At 38.8% G+C, this 17756-nt stretch overlaps 2 protein-coding genes across 6 annotated transcripts; both read left to right on the top strand.

Moving 5' to 3' along the window:
- Positions 1 to 8392: 8392 nt before the first annotated feature.
- Positions 8393 to 9904, top strand: LOC114472196 (protein S100-A1-like). Its single transcript, XM_028461365.1, has 3 exons — positions 8393 to 8544; positions 9374 to 9532; positions 9650 to 9904. The coding sequence occupies exons 2-3, from the start codon at positions 9392 to 9394 to the stop codon at positions 9809 to 9811; spliced, it is 303 nt and encodes a 100-aa protein (XP_028317166.1). The 5' UTR covers positions 8393 to 8544; positions 9374 to 9391; the 3' UTR covers positions 9812 to 9904.
- A 3778-nt stretch (positions 9905 to 13682) lies between these two features.
- Positions 13683 to 17576, top strand: LOC114472195 (protein S100-A1-like). 5 transcript variants are annotated; one of them, XR_003675065.1, is made up of 6 exons: positions 13683 to 13697; positions 13816 to 13959; positions 15284 to 15467; positions 16140 to 16251; positions 16383 to 16552; positions 17340 to 17576. XR_003675065.1 is itself a non-coding variant. In XM_028461363.1 (5 exons), the coding sequence occupies exons 3-5, from the start codon at positions 16156 to 16158 to the stop codon at positions 17505 to 17507; spliced, it is 423 nt and encodes a 140-aa protein (XP_028317164.1). In that variant the 5' UTR covers positions 13817 to 13959; positions 15284 to 15467; positions 16140 to 16155; the 3' UTR covers positions 17508 to 17576. The 5 variants fall into 5 exon arrangements, 2 of the variants coding, with proteins under 2 accessions (XP_028317164.1, XP_028317163.1); XR_003675066.1 differs by lacking the exon at positions 16140 to 16251 and having other exon boundaries at positions 16386 to 16552; XR_003675064.1 differs by lacking the exon at positions 16140 to 16251.
- Positions 17577 to 17756: the final 180 nt, after the last annotated feature.

Here is a 17756-nt window from a genome sequence, read left to right as displayed (position 1 = left end):
TCGACGATACATCTTGTGTTGTGACTATTTAATTTCCCAGTATCTTGTCGCATAACATATCGTCCTACCTTTAGCTATTAGCTTACAACACAAACAGACATCGATGTCACATACAGAGTCATTCCTAAAGTCAACATGAGCAGATGTACCAAAACCGGCCAATTGGGGCATTTAATCCAGCCTGTGATGTGTTTGTCAAGAGTAAATATGTCAGTGAAAAATTGATAATTAAGTAATTATTCATAGTTTTCTCTGTGATTAAAATGCAGAATGATTTGCTATTTGAGTAGTATTTTATATAGGGAAGCAATAAACATATAAGGATGATAAAGGTACTATTTTTAATAATAATATCAAGCCGAGTGCCACTACAAAACACATTGCACAAAGTACTGTAATTCATTGTTAGAGAACAAAAACAGGAATCATCTGTTTATGGTAAATAGATGTTAGTGGACTTTGGTGAACTAAGAACTAAAACAGTCTCTCAGCACTTGATTGATTTGTTACACTTCTTTTTTTTTTAGAGGTTTTTAGTCTAAAACTGAAATCTAAAGCATGCATTTTACATTCAAACGTGTACAATGGTTTACATGGTCTGTATGCCCAAATGTGATCCCATGTCGTCTGCAGAATGAGGAAACGTGGATCAATATGATGGACATTTTGGTGAATGATGGTTGATTTTAATTATATTCCTTTCTCGTTTGTGAGGAATTATGAGTTTTATTAAGCTGGAGATATAGGCACCAGCAGACCCTCGTGACCCTGAAAAACAGGAACAAGTGGGTCAGTTGATGGATGGGGGGAGTTTCAGTAATGTAAGGAACAGTGTTGACTCCGTCTTCATGTCTCAAGACTTGCAACAGCCTGACTGTGTAAAGGAATGCTTTTCATCAGTATCGTCCCTCACCAGAGGCTGGATGAATGACTCCCTCTCTGTGTCTCTGCACTGGCTCTGAGCTGTCCAACATAAACACCACCATCTACTATCTCACTATCTACCATGTATTACTACATAGATCTAAAACACAGAGATTGTGAAAAATGAACCGCGCGGGATGAACATATTCTACTGATACAATTCCCCAGGCATTTTAAACCCCTAATAATGATTGATCCATTTGGTGAGGTCGTCTTGGTAGCAGATGCCACAGCACACCTTTAAAATCTAAATGAGTTTTTAGCTTCAATGAATTAGAGCAGATCTGGCAACAAACTGTCTCTAAAAAAACAAGGGTGTGTTGCCTCTCATGTCGTCACCGACTTTTGACTTAAACAGTAAAACGATGCCCTCTGCTGGTAAGAAACTGCACTAGCAATAAGGTGCAGCAGCTAAAAAAAGAATAAGGATAATATCAATAAAAATAATAATGTATTTTTTATTTAAAAGCGTTTTTCAAGAACCACAAATACACTTTACAGGTTAAAACAACAACAGCAAATACAGTGATGAAAACAAAGAAATAAAAATCAGGAAAAAAAAGAACATCAGTTAAAAAAAACAATTTTTCATAGAATTTTGTTAACTTTGCCTCTGAGTTTTATTCCATCCTTTCTACCTTTTTTTTTTTGCTAAAGCTCTTTGTTTAGCTACTGATGTCAATCCTCACTGCTTTGAGTTTATTTAAGCATTGAGCACACAAATGACACATCCTTTAGTTCTCTGGTACTGAGGAATCTCGACTCATAATCTACATGTACACAGTTTGGAGGCCTCTCGCTTTAACTTTTACTCTTCACAAGATATCGACCTCAGGTCAAATTAATGTGACCTTTAAAGTCAAATATGTCACTTTTAAACGTTTACGTAAGGAAATGTTTCGCTGTTTATAAGAAGAAATGTGATTTGCCTGAAAGACTAAACGTAGGGTAAAATGGAAAAAAAAAAAAATGACGCCATGATGAACACACCTCCTTATCCGTCGTCATGGTTACAGAATAAACAGTTAACAGGGAGTTATGCACCACGCCTACACAGAGCCAGGAATTCCTCCCTCGCTGTTAATGTCTCACCTTTGTTGCTTCACAAACTGCCTGATGTCGTAAACACAAGAAAGTTGATCCGTGGACATTTCCTAGTGTCCATGAATGCACCATTGCTGCACGTGCCAGTCCCTCCCCCTCTGTGGGCCTTGATTAGTTAATCTAGAACACATGTGCATCCCTGTGGTTGGACATGCCTGAACTGTTGCCTTGGTTTGATGTGGCAGGGATGTAAGTAGTGCTTTTCTTTTATTGGACTGTCTCTTTTAGTATGACAAACATTAGTGAACAACTTTAAGAGTTTGCGTGGGGCAGGGGGAGCATTACCATCCCCCCACCCCCCCCTAGTGGTCAAAACTTTTAATTACAGTTTTCACAAATTCATTTGAAAAAATAAGATTCTCAATATAATGTACATCAGACATGGGTAACTGGCAGCCTGGGGTCTAAATCTGTACGGCCCCCCCTAGAAAAAAAAATCACACCAAAAATTGTAATTCAATAATTTGGAAGTAATGTGAAACCCAAAATAATACACACTAAAGAACATCAGGCTCACAAAACAACAAAACTTATATAAAATGACACAAAAGAAACGTGTAATGCTAACAATTACACAAAATGACAGAAACAATACCCAAAAATGGTACAACATACAAGAAATAACAAAAACACATATAATGACTCATAACATACACAAAATGTCAGCAGAAATTCCAAAAATGACAGTTAAATAAGCAAAATTTCTCCAAAAACACACAAAATGACTAAAAACTCTGAAAAAACTACACAAAAAGACAACAAATGCTTAACTGTGTTAATGCACTGATTGGTCATTATTCTTAATACTGGCGTGAATGTTTATAATGTGGCCCTCGGATCAGACAATCACATTTTTGTGGCCCTGCTGTGATAACGGTTGCCCATCCCTGATGTACATAATATACAAACATATTAAGTGTGATAAAACACAGTGACTACAAAATATATATTAATTCATTTGTTGTTCTTTTAAAATTATTTGCTCAAGTTATGTGACTTTATTCTGCTGTTGCGCAATTCTTCTTTATAAAGTAAATGGTGAAGCGACACTGCACCCAGCAGTTCATGTATGGTACTGCAGCAAAAATGAAGCTGGAAGCGGTCGCCAGCTTGATTTTATCATTAATTTACAACATTTAACGACGCGTCAACGCAATTTTTTTTTTTGTCAACATTATCAATTATGTTACTAATCATTTGTGCATTACTGAATATGTCACACACATTGTGGTTGGCACGAATCTCGAGACGGTCTATATATTTAATTCTATTTTTTTCTTTTGCGCCCCTGGCAATAATCTGGAACTGTGCCTATGCTTCTGGCCCCGCCCTCATGCCTTGGACAGTTATGCTATGTGGTTACACTGGTATGTACTGAACTGAGTTGCCTTGTGTATGAAATGCGCTATACAAATGAATTTGCCTTGGCTTACACATATTTATTCCTCAAAATACAGCTACTTTTAAACAGATAACCATCAAAAGTAACAATAGCTCAAATTAATAATGTTTTTTTGACTAGAGCAACTAGAATTAGCTCAGGTATGTATTTTGTGCTACTAACACTATCAAAACAATGCACTCTTTTAGTATTTCACACACTATATCTAATAAGTCAATGAGTGAACCACTTCAGTATCTGTCTCCTGCATATTTACCTCTTCCATTCAACAATGTACCTCATGACACAGGTAACTATATCCATAAACTGCTTTGTCTCCTTTGTTTCAGTCTAACCCAACCTGGCAACACAACTTTTGCAGCAATTCACTCATTGTGTGGGGATTTATTTGTATTTTTTTTTTTTTTTTTTTTTTTTTCAGGCAGACTTATTTATTCATTATTGATTGAGATTGGGATCAGCATGAGGCTGCAGCGTAGTGAATAAAAACATTGGCATGTATGAAGCAGCAGAGCCTGGAGACACAACGCTACAGACATGGTTGTACTGTTCCTTTTGTGATGTCTGAACGCAGACGGCTTGTGGGGGTGCATTGAGGGCGTAGTCACATTGTGAACATGTGCAAACACGTGCAGTGTCCTCAGATTCCTCACAGTGAGGAAGTCTACATATACCAGTCACATTCATGTCGGCCATAAACGACCAAACGTTATCGCCTGTGGGACGAATTACAACATCAACCATGATTTTCAATTAAAAACAACAAAGACTTTACCTTTTATAATAATATATCATTTTATTCATTTACAGTACCACACATTATCTGTATTTATTATATTAACTAATTATTAACTAATTTATATTACATATTTTAATATAGTATCTATCTTTAACTAACCTGAACATTTTTGAAAAAGAATAACTTATCAGGGAATTCCTTTTTAAATAAACCATCTTTTACTCTTTTAATAATTGACTAAGGGGAAGATATTAACCGGGAATATCTTCCAATCAGAGCCAGTTCCAGCTTTTAATTAAACACTTAACTATTAGTAAATAGCCCGAACTAAATCACCAGTTTTCATTTTTAGCTACAGGCTGTGTGAGGAGTTTGTGTCTAAGTGTCATTGGCTGTAAAGAAAAAGGGCATCAATGCAAGTGAATGTGGCCGTATTGGCATTAAGGGAACAAAGAGCAACCGCAGTTTGAATCATTAACTGATCCATGACACAGCTTTTTGTGTTCTGTGTAAATATGAGTCAATCCGCCCTGATCAAACAAATCACACATTTGAGGTCTTACTCAAACTTAATCAGTGTCAATGTTTACAGAAATGTCAGGTTTGATAATTAAAAATAGTCTGACTCCTCACTAAAATCTGTGTTTTAAATGGGTCATGTGTTCTGTCTACAAGACTCTTCAAGTGCCAAACTCAAGGCACCGGAGCCAAATTTGGCCCCTTGAACCATCAAATTGGGCCAGCAGGAGAAAGTAAAAATTAGAGAGAATACTATAGGTTACTTTCATAACCCTGGTTCTATGATGAATGAGTGAGATGTCTCACTATGGCAGGGATGGCTAATCCTGGTCCTCAAGAGCCACTATCCAGCATACTGTATTTTAGATGTTTACCTCTTCCAACACACCTGGTTCAAATATTAACTCATCATCGAGCTCTGCAGAAGCCTGATAACGATCCTGATCATTTCAATCAGGTGTGTTGGAAGAGGGAAACGTCTGAAACATCCTGGATAGTGGCTCTTGAGGACCAGAATTGGCCACCCCTGCACTATGGGATGTTGGCCCCTTGTCCTGTCCAAACAGGACACAACAGATGAGACCGCTGCTCACTCTGTGAGGCAGAAAAGGCCAGCAGGTCAATGGGAGAACATGAACCCACAATCTTCGTCACAAAGAATGGGTTTGGTCTCAGAATGATTCTCGCATCACCTGGGGAAAGCTGAGTGCACGACGGGTGAAACGAGAGCGCATGAGTGTCACTGACTCTTTTGATCGAAGCCAGAACCAGCGACAAAACGGCTTTAAGGAATGCAAACTTCAGGTCCGTCTCACCCATTGGTTCAACGGGGGTCCCTTAAGACCCTCTAGAACCACCGCCAGATCCCACAGTGGAACCACCGATCTGGAAACGGGGAGGAGCCTGCTCGCATATTAGCGGATGCTGACTCAGTGGTTTGGGCAAAGCCCACAAGACAGGTGGCGATCGCCGCCAAATACACTTTTACAGTGGAAAAGGCCTTGTGCCTGTCAATAAGGCCCTGCAGAAATGAAAGAATCACACCAACCGGGCACTGAACAGGAATGTGGCCTCCCTGGAGATACCAGTTCTCAAACACCTTCCACTTAGTGTCATAAAGAGATCTAGTGGAGGGGGCCTGAGCGCTCTGTATGGTAGAAAACACGTCCTGTGATAATCCTACAGCTGACAGATTGTGCCACTCAGGGGCCAGGCCTATTGAACCAGACTTTCTGGGCGTGGATGGAAAACCGTGCCTCCCGCCTGCGACAGCAGAACCCTGCGCAGCGAGAGCTGCCGAGGGGCACAGAGCAGCTGGTTAATCTCTGCCAACCAGTGCATAGCCGACCAGTTGAGAGCCACCAGGATCAGAGAATGGCCACATCGGAGCCAATGGGGGGAATGCGCAGAGAAGCATGTGTGCGCTAGTGCGTCTACGTCGAGTGGAGCAACTTTGCTGCGCAGGAAGAAAAACATTGCACACCGTACGTAACGGGCCCACAGCTGTCACACCACGTCCGGGTGCAACATCCATTATCGGCGCACCCACATTCGTGATCCCCAGGATGTGCGACGCCTTCAGCCAGAGGAGACGCCCCAAGCTCCATAGGGAAATCAACCGACAAGCGCGTAACCTGCCCTGCTGGTTGATATACGCCACGGCTGTGGTGTTGTCCATCCTCAACAGGAGACGATGTCCCCTGAGAGACGCGAGGAAGTGGATCAGCGTGACAATCACCGCTGACATTTCCAAGTAATTCGCTTTCACACATTGGGTTGCCTCTGACCTTTGGCCTACAGGCACGAGCGATAAGCACATCACTCTGTTTTTGACATGTTTGTGGGTGCATGCTTGTGGACATGGAGGAGAGGGCGACAGCCACTCATACTGTGGAACCTGACCGTCTCTCCCGGTCATCAGAGGGCTGAGCCTTGACAGCGGGGTGTGAAATGCTGATGGAAGCGCGCGTGAAAGCGGAACAGCTGGAGCTGGCGAATGAGGGACAGTCAGCTTCAGCTTTGGGATGAGAGGAAAGAGGTCAGGTCGTCTTCTTCTTTCTCTGTGCCTGCGTGCGCTGGGACTGCCGCACCGATGCAGCAGCAGCTGGGACTGGGGACATTTCGGGCCAGGCAGGCAGGCCTTGCTGAGGTTGCGGAGGTGGGGCGGAGGGTCTCGGTGCTTTGAACAGCAGACCCTGGGGAGGAAGCTGCAGGGTTGTTCTCCGACGCACAGGCGGAGACGTGAGCGGAGACTTCCTTGGGAGGCATAGGCGCAGAGCCTCATCCTCCCTTTTCTTCGGTTTGCAGCGCCGCTGCCTGGAAGATGGGGCAGAGCCGAATATTCCCTCAGGATTGATGGGTGCATCAAGGATATTGCATATTTCAGCATCCGTCAGCTTTGCAAGGTCAAGCCAGTGAGCATGCGCCTGTATCACCATATTGCCCATGACCTTCCCCATAGTCTGTAGTGAGCAGGCTTGGATATGGAGGCACACATCCGTCACTGTGGACAGCTCTATTATTACTGGGTCCTGGGACAAAGCAAAATCCTCACAAAGTTCAGCTTGGTAGGCGGCGAGCAGAGAGAGGACAGTCATGGCCCTGACCGAGAGGGCTGCAGCCGCATAAGTCCTTTGGGACAAGTCTGATTGGAGACGGTCCGGTTTCGACGGCAGCATGTGTCTATGTGGAGAAATAGCAGGCCGGAGTGGGAGCAGGTGCGCAGCAATGGGAGGTGCCACCTGTGGCATCCTGAGCAGTCCGCAGGCTTCCATGGCCTCTCAGTTGAGGATGGAGGAGCCTGCAACCGGGGCCTTCCTGGTGAACGGGCGGGCCTGCCAAGGATGAGCCACTTCCTAAAGCAGCTTGGGGAAGAAGGGGAGAGTTTGTCTCGGAGAGCCTCTGGAGAGAGGACCCTTCTTCCCCTCGCAGTGGGACCTGGTGGTTTCTACGGCAACGGCGGGCCATGGCAACCTTTTTCTTTCAACCAGTGTTAATCTTATACACCAATAATTTTTGTCATCTACAGTATGTCCTTTCACTTGACAGAAACTAATACACATCAAGTAAATTAGACTAAAATGGAGCACTAATTTTTGCCAAAGACAAGTTAGTATAATTTTTCAGGGCTTAGTGTTAAAGTAGCTAATTAGCTGTTTTCTTTTATGTTTTTTATTAAGGATCCCCATTAGCTGATATCTTAGTAACCAGCTAGTCCTCTTGGGGTCAACAGAGATAACAATCACATAATTACAAGATACTAATATATTGAATAATATGGCCGATAAGAAATTTTAAGACACACATTTAACAACTCAACATACAGTCATTCTGAAATTAGATTTAAATTTCTTTTTAAATTCCTGTTTACCTTCAATACAACGCATGTAAGGCTGACCATTATTGCTCTGTAGATAAAAGTTCAATAATAATATAATAAACTGTGCGGGAGTAAAATGTACCAATGATCGAGGCTCCTTTTATAAAGAAAAAACAGGCAAAAAACCTCAGGAGATTAAGTCGATTTGAAAATAAATCTAATATGATGAGATGAAAGTGCAGATATCCTGTTATATGAAGAGATTGTTGAATAGATGAATTGATTTTGTGGTTTTAAGGGTGATTAGTAAACTGTGCACTTGATTTTCTTAGATTTTAATAATTTCTTGCATATATTTCTTAATCATTCAAAAACATAAAGCTTGCAGTTGAACACAGTGGTGTTTCTGTCCAATCCTCTGCCTAAGTCCGTCTCTGCCTGCTGGGTGGAGCCTGCATATAAAGGCTGACCCAGGTCTGATCTAAAGCCCTCCTGGTTCCCAGTCTCTGCTATCAGCACACGTCTCAGCCCTGCACGGTAAGAAATAACGGTGCTTTTGTCCGGGTCTGTGTCTGCATCTAGAAGCTGTTGAGTGTGAAAATTCCTGTGGCTTTGATGGATTTATTCGCTTAGTCACAGCTTTCTATAGGCCTGGATTAGTGTGACTACTTTTTTGCTCATTCCTTCTGCTTGTTGTATTTATGATTCCTGTTTATCTAAAACTACATAGCATGTACTCCAAGTACAACTTTTCTTTCATTTGTTGAAATTTTCTGACTATAGGGTCTTTCCAGTGAAAAGTCTCCATATTAGGGTGGGGTTTGTATGTGGCTACTATGTACACTCATGAGCTCTGCTGTGGTTGTACTCGTCATCCTTTGGATTTTTTCAGCTTGTTCAACTTTTCCAGTCACAGCCTGACCTCAGCCGTTCCTCCCACCTCTCATTTTACAGTGTTGCAATTTCTGCTCTCTGTTAAAGTCTGCAGTAGTCGGAGGTTTCTGGGTTTTCAGTCTTTCCACGTAGCCTAATGACAACCTTTGCCCACTTGTGATGAGCGTTACTCATCAGTGGGAAGGGTCACAAAGGGTAATGTGTTGTCATTATATAATTATATGAGGCAGTTTGTCTCATCAGATTTCAAGTGAAGACATTAGCAAAAACATAAAGCCAGAGGAGGCAAAACTGTTTATTGAATTTTGTGACCTTTTCCTTTTAAATTTTCAGAGCTATGAAAAAGTCTTCCTGGGAAGATCCCATGACAAGTTCTTCTCATTCTGTCTCAGTCGATCATTTCTTTAAGTTTTAGTTTCAACACCTGTGTGATTTCTTTTGGAATTTTTTTTGTCCAAATTTTGAATTCCAGCTGAAAAACATCTCAACCATGCCGTCAGAACTGGAAACCGCAATGGAGTCCCTTATCAAGGTGTTCCACCGCTACGCCTCCAAAGAGGGAAGGAGCGGCACACTCAGCCGGAGAGAGCTTCGAGAGCTGATGGAGAACGAGCTATCAAACTTCCTCAGAGTGAGTACACACACACATCAGATAAAGCCTCTGTGTACAAAAGTCACTGAATCACAAATCCATGACAAACTTTGCACCGGCCACTCCCTGACTCGCTGTGTTTGCTGAACACTATAGTCTCAGAAGGACCCGGCTGCTGTGGACAAGATCATGAAGGACCTGGACACCAACGGGGACGGCCAGGTGGACTTTGAGGAGTTTGTTTCTCTGGTTGTGGGACTTTCCATTGCCTGTGAGCAATGCTATAAGATGCATTTGAAGAAAATGGGAAACATGTAGGCAAGGAGAGAGGACAAAAAAAGGTGACCAAAAAGCATTTCAGTTTTTGTAAACATTGTTTTGTCAAATTAAATATGTTGGACCACCAAATAACATTTTGCTTGTTTTTTTATTTAACTGGCATTTCTACTTTTTAAAGTGTTTCATTTATATTGTTATCTTTTTTTTTTTTTTAAATCACAGGCAGAGAATATGTTCTGCATCCTAACAAATGTTTTTTATCAGAGGTGTAAAGAATTCTTATATATCCTATTCAAGTAGAAGTACTGTTACTTGATTGAAATTGTACTCAAGTACGAGTAAGTCATACATAAAATACTCAAGTACAAGTAAAAAAAGATAGCCCAATTAAATAGTAATCAAAGTAAAAGTTACTTGTTACTCCCTCCACCCCACACACTTTTTTTTTTTTTTTTTTTTTTGTGGTAATGCCACGATTCCCTTGAATACAGTAAACATCTCATGTATAAACTTAAAAAAGAAGAGACCAAATCTTGCAAAATTGGAAATTAATTTATTTTCCACAAAGGCATCTGTATAAAATAAAAGGTTTGTCCAAATGTACAATTCTTAGTTAAAATAAAAATTAATTACTTCTTTTAAAACGTACTTAAGTACAAGTAAAATTACTGATTCATAAATATACGCCAAAAAAAAACCAAGTACCCATAAAGGCAACTCAGTGACTGTAACGTGAGTACTTGTAATCCATTACTTTCACCTCTGCCTTTTACATATTTTTTCCGAGCAACTGATCTTGGATTTATTGATCCACGAGGCCTAGGATATGTCTTTATCTGATAGAAAATGATGGTTCTGCTTGTAATCCATTACTTTCACCTCTGGGGTTTATTGGTTGAGTGTTCTTTGCCCTTTTGATGAAGCCTTTTTTATCACTGCCTGAAGGAATCTGCAGAATGTTCAGGCCTTGAACACACCTCCCTGCAAAGCACCATGTGATGTTGCAACTCTCAGCACTATGTAGTGTAGGTATTACCAGCTATGGGTATAAGATCCAGGTCTATATGTCCTGTTTAACTCACACCAAGAAATGTAGAGGGTAAAAAAAAAGCAATTCTGCTCCTGAGTTTTCCATTGTGCATCATATCAGGGAAACAATGTGAGAAGATAATAATCCAAAACTTTCCACTGTTTTTGATTGGTCCAGTATTGAACTCTTCTACATTTGAGGAAGGGAATGCTTCGCTCTTTATAAAAGAAGAACCGTGTCTCCCAAATTACAGAAGATCTGCCTGAAAGACTAAAATGAGGGTGAAGTATTCAATGAAGCCTTGATGAGCACACCCCCATGGGGAGGAGCTGACATTGTGCAGTATCAGTAGTCATGGTAACAGAATAACAGGAAAGTTTGGTGTGTGCACAAGCACCACACCCATGTGACCCACAGTCAGCTCAGAGCAGGGAAGTCTTTCTGTTCCGTTTGTGTTACTCCCTAACACTACATGCACCGCACAATGTGATTTTCAAACCAAGGAAAACAATCTATTTACTTATTGTCATCATGAACTTTGTCTGCACTTAGCTGAATGAAGTTCTGTGGAATGTTTTACTGCTTCTGGAATCTCCTTTAAGGGCGAGAGTAGAGTGAAATGACAGAGGTGTTCCACGCCTGCACTGTTCACATAGGAAGAAAAAATTAAAGCTTCTGGTGATTATTCCTTTCAATTTTTAAAGCTATATTTTGTACCACGTGTCAAACTCCAGGCCCGGGGGCCAAATCCGGCCCTTTAGAGCATTAAATTTTTCCCGTAGGAGAAAGTAAAAATGACAGAGAAAGCATGAATTATTGTGTAAATTACCAAATAATCCAGTTGTAGAAATCTCAAATTCACCAACTCAACATTTTTAAGGGCTTGTATTTTTTCTTTGTTTATATAACATGAATGCTGTCATTTTTATCTGCAAATTGTGGAAAGAACTCTCAAAGGTCTATAATGTTGTTTAATGGTTGTTTTTGACGCCATCACAAACATTTGGGTTGTTGACTAGTCATGACTTGAACTTCGGACAAGTTTCGCAGGAATAACGTAGAAAAATTCCAAGATGTTTGAAGATACATTTACAATATTTAAGTATTTTTACTTCATTCTTACCATGATTTCTTGTTTCTTTCCCAAACTTGGAAGATAGTTATTTACTTGACGCTGTTACGACTGAAAGCGACTTATCACAAACTGCTGCTTAAAGTCATAAACATACTAATGTCACAAAACACCGAGTCGCTTGAATGCCCATTAAAGTTTATCATTCTAAAGGCCAGAGATGGGCACTGACATGGATAACGCAAAAACAAACCAAGATCCATTACAAATAAAACATCTTAACAATATATTAGAAGAATATGTATAGTATGTACAGTAGTTGAATATATATAAATCATATTTAGAGGCTCCAATTAGTCCAGGCCCCAGGTGTAAACGTTCTGGTTTGTTCATGGTGTTTATCGTGATATGACGTCACTCAACAAGACGCTAAATTTCAGCCGTATTCGAGGGATTCCATAAAAAAAACTGAAAAATCAACATCCTCCATTGTTTTGGCAAGACTTTCAGTCCGTGATAACACCAGAGATGTGTTGGGAAGTCACACACAGTGTGTTTGAGGGCACACTGTCATCAGTAGTGGATGAAAACAACTTTTGGATGAAATACAGGTATGGTTTTAAAAATCTTGGGGATCAAAGCTTTAAATTAAATGATATTAAATGGTAACTACAGTTCCAAATCTCATGTTAACGGACATTGTACATAAAAATATTTATAGTATGACAAACTACATTTTCTAAAACATTTAGGATAAGAATCAGAATCAACTTTATTGGCCAGGGGTGAATGAATACACACGAGGAATTTCTTTTGGTGACCTGTGCTCTCTCAGGTAGTGTAACATTAAATAATAACAATCAACTAGAATAAAGAAAAATAAATAAAATAAAGAAAAATAAATGAAAAAAGAAGTATAAACATAAATATAAGAGTTGTTAGACTAATATGTGCAAACTAAATAAAAATAACAAGATAATAATAATAATAATGATGAAATAAAATAAAAATACAATAATAATAATAATAAGATAATAGTGCAGTAGTGCATTGATGAGTAGTGCAAATAGGTGAACATTTAAATGAAAAAATTATGTCCATGAACATTTCGCAGTGACAGGTTGATCCAGGGTTGTTATGTTTAGTTCCAGGTTATTTCACAGTAACAGAAACAGGTCTGACACTCTTTGACTGTTTAGTGTTGATCAGAGTGACAGCCTGGGGGAAGAAACTGTTTTTATGGCGGGTAGTTTTGGCGTACAGTGATCTGTAGCGTCTGCCGGAGGGGAGGAGTTTAAACAGATTGTGTGCAGGGTGTGAGGGGTCTGCAGTGATGCTACCTAAGAAGTCTAATCCAAATCAATGCCTATTGAAATTATTCAGTCATAAACAATTGTTAGAATCATTAAGGTTTCATTAGTTTGAACATACACAAATACATTTTATTAGTTTTATTCAAATTAAGTAGAAAGTAGAAAATCTGCAAGATAATTTATTATCTTGACTATAACTTTTTTTATACCCATGCACTTTTACACTGAACTTTTTATTTCAACAGACTTTTACTGTAAGTTATGTTGTTTTTATGATGATTGTGTCTGTTTGGTTTGAATCTCTGAAGTGTGCTTGAATGTTGTTGGGAGGGGCATGTGCAATTTCATTGTACTTGTGCAATGACGGATTCTATACTATTTTCTTTGTGAAAAAAACAAAGCATCTCTGTCATGAGTTTTTTTTTATTGGTGTTTAAAAGTGATACAAAGGAAATGTGGTTGTAATTCATATTAATCTACAAAGAGTATAAAATCTGAGCTCAAATTTACGTGAGTCAAAGAAGAAAATGTTTATCTTCAATAGTTGTCACTTAAACGTGCATCATTTGGTGGAACTTCTTAATAATCAATCCAAAGGTTATTTCTGTTTCATGTTTCTGGTACGTAGCGAGGGAAGAAAGTCAACAACAGCAAAACAGGAAATCAAAGAAGTTCATAAGGTTCATGGATATGCAAAACCAGATGTTCCAGATAACCGATGCCTCACCGAAAGGAGACATCTAGAAGACAAATGTAACTCAAGTTAAGTAAAGTAAGTAAGATTTATACTAAGCATCCAAATGTTCCTAAGTTGAATGTGCTGGAGAAACTGCTAAACTCTGTAAATTAAATGTTTTGCTGCTAAAACATGTTTCCGAGACTAAAGCAATGATTCCAAGCCATCGTGCTATGGAAGCACATTGCTGGGAGTAGGACCAGCTTCTCAGTCCTTTCCCCAAAGATCACAAGACCTATTGTCCATTCATTTTGCAGCTATTTTAAAACAATGTACGTGTCTGTTCAACAGTCTTTTTTTTTTTTCAATCCATGCAAAAAGGTTAAATATCTATGATTGCCACAAAAAACCAGAAGAAAAACAGCTTAACTTCCCTAGTTAATGTTGTTTTTGGCAAACAACATGAGACAAAACTGGGAAAATGCACTTATTTACTGTGTGACAAACAGAAATACTAAGAATAGTCCTCAGTATTTACATCAGGTTTTAAAATCTCAACAAAAGTCAGTTAGCTACAAACACATCACCGAGGATATTACGCAACGTGCAGGAGTCCTTGTAAAACCTATTTTTCTTGGCACAAAAAAAGAACAAAACAAGGCGCGATTATGATATGGCTTTTCATCTCCATTATAACTGCAGGGTTTGTGCTGTGTGTAGCTGTTTTCATCTACCAAAAAACTGGAAACGTAACTTTTATGGACGTTAAATACGAGTTGTAAAAGATCTGCATAATCCAGCATAAACCTTTATTCATCCACAAATTTCAAAGCCAAGTTTAGAGACACTTTCAAGTCAGTCATCAAACATTTGGACTGTTTCAAAAAGCCATATAGATAACCTCGATCATTGTGTAATTTAAAGTTTTTTTTAAAAATAAAGAAAAGCTACACATGAATGCAACTATCAGTGTTGCAATAAATTTTTGGTAAATATTTTGGAACGACAAGACTGTTTGGGGTGTGACTATGACTCATCTTTGCTCCAGTGTTGCACAGATCAGCCTTTAATAATCAACCCCGAATCACTTGTGTTAACTTAAGAACAGCCTGTCCCAAGCTATTTATTAAACTGATTAAACAGTATAAAGTGTCAATACAGTCAACACAAAGAAAAAGAAAAGTTTGACAAATACAATTAACATTTTAAAAAAAATTTAAAAAAATTCTCGTGATATGCCGCACCCTATAGTCCCATTCTCAATGTTCAGGCGTTGCAAAAATGTCTACCTGCTGGTTCATATATAGTCAATGGCAATGTATTTTTAAATGTTTTAATGAAGGAATAAAGCAAATGTTATAAAACAACTGTATTTAACCATGCACAATAATCCCATGTATGTTTTAAAAAAAAATAAAAGGTAGTAACTGAAAAAGAAGCAACCCGGAAAACCTCAAGAGGGAGGAGTTGGAAATGGGAAGGGCATTGGAGGAGGGAGAATACAGGGCGTGATGATTCAAAAACCTCCACACAACCACTTTTTCCATCACTCCACCACTTTCCTACCAACCTTTCACTCCCAGCTCTCAGCCTCAACAGCCCCGGTGAGTTTGAAATCTATCTCCACCTTCTTTTTTTTTTTACTGCTTGGTCTTTTATTGACCTGTGACTTTTCTTTGAGTCAAGGTTTTTAGATGGATTTCTGTGTTTCATTTGTTTCAGTCAAAACATATATGGTTTAAGATAATGCTGCATTAGGGGTTGTTCCTTTATTCCACACCATATTTAGTATAACAACAGATTATTTTACCTCAACTTTGAAACATTAAACAATCATCTGTTTTGTGAAGTACCACAGATTCCTGCCTGTTTGCAAACCTTCAGTTGCCACATACCACAGGGGCACCATGCCAATGCAGACTGACGGTTACACCCATTTTAATCAAGTCTGCACATGTTTCCATAAACAAGTTAATTATAGAGATTAAACAGTAGTGCTGACAATGGCCTATGTTTCTTAACAGAGAAGCAGTGACACAGCCAAAGACTAGGAAACTGAAACATGGACATAAACTGTACTTTAGCTGTAATCCATTTGGAAATAAGAAAAGAAGCAAGAGATTTAAATGAGCTGACATCGTTTTCACAGGTTGAAATTTTATCCACAACCACGTTATAAAAATCAGTGGTTGGTGTCTTCTGTTAAACTCACCAAACAGGATATTACCACGTGATCTACTCAAGTATTTCTTTATGAAGCTCCTCTCCACCCCTAGATGGAGTCACGACAGCATGATGAAGGAGGAACAGCCAAGCACTGCTCTTTCATCAGAGATAGAGAAAAACCAGGACTTCATTGTTTCTTTAATTAAAACAAGTGACTATACAGTATGAAGTTTTACTACACATCCACAAAAAATAAAAAAAATTTAAAAAATCCTACCAATTGTGTTTGATGTGGAGATATCAAACAGTCTCTTTTGTCTTTATTTAACTCTTCTGTCTATGTTCTTTTACAGCAGTCGACATCATGTGTGACCCCTGCCAAGGCATATCCGAAACCACTCTTGCCATCGGCCTGCTCTACAAGGTCTTTCACCAGTATGCTGCATCAGATGATGACAAGGAGCATCTGAGTAAGAGTGAAGTAAAGACGCTCCTTACCAGCGAAATTCCATGTCTTTTCAAAGTAAGTAAACAACATTCCAACAATCCATTAACAAAGCAAAACCATATGAACCAATTGGATATGTAGTGCCGAATGTAAAAACTCGCTCACTGTTTTATAGCCAACATATTTTGAGCATTTAGCTTATTTTTCTTTCATCTGAGACAATTTCATATAAAACAGCATGTTCTGTATCATTGTTAAAAATGTCTAAACATAAAAAATAAATCTAAATGTAAATGTTAAATCTAAATCTTAAATTGGCCGCCAAGTGTAAAGCTAAATGTCTCACTCTTTCCCTCTCCTCACTCACTGAGCCACTGGGCGGGGCCTCGTGATTGAAAAGCACTGACCTGCCAGCTTTGCATAATTTCTAAACATTTAGCTTTACATTTGACAACCAATTTAACATTTCGATATAAAGATTTAACATTTAGATATAAAGATTTAACATTTACATTAAGACTAACATTTAGATTTAGATTTAACATAGATTTAACATTTAGATTTAGAGTTAATATTTACATTTAAATTTACCATTTACATTTGATTTATTTTTCATGTGTACACATTTTTAACAATGATATAGAACATGCTGTTTTACATGAATGTCTGTCTCAAATGAAAGGAAAAAGAGCTAAATGTGAGGAAAGTGAGCTAAATGTTCAAAATATGTCAGCTGTGATTTTTTTATTTTTATTTAAAGTACAGGTAGCATCCTGAATATGAAATAAAGTTTTTGCTAAAAAAAAAAAAAAAAAAAAGTCGAGCTACCCGACTTTAACTTCTTTTCTATTTGCATGGAAAGGATCAGAATGATGCAGCGGACCAGATCTTCAGTGACTTGGACCAGAACGGGGACCAAAAACTGGACTTCCCAGAGTTTATGACCCTGGTTGCATCACTGGGTGTCATCTTCCATGAAATTTTTCATGAAATAGAAGAAAAGCACCTCAAGGGGCGTGGAAAGCAGTAACAAAGTGCTCATATAAGTTCACTAAACTGACAGAGTGATGGCAAATAAATAAAGTCTGTTCAGAAACAATGGATGTGTGCACTTGTTATTTTACAAAATGTTTATATTTTTACCACATGGTTATTTGTGTATTGACATGTCGGCACTTTTCTTTTGTACCCACTTATCAAGTGCAGAGTCCCAGAGTTTGTGAGAGACATTAGAACACAATCATTAAAGGGTGTCTATTCTGGTCCTGTTTACAACAGT

This window comes from Gouania willdenowi, chromosome 11 (assembly GCF_900634775.1).
Source record: "Gouania willdenowi chromosome 11, fGouWil2.1, whole genome shotgun sequence".
NCBI lineage: Eukaryota > Metazoa > Chordata > Actinopteri > Blenniiformes > Gobiesocidae > Gouania > Gouania willdenowi.
Note: the sequence above shows the minus strand (reverse complement) of the source record. Positions and strands in the feature narration are given on the sequence as shown.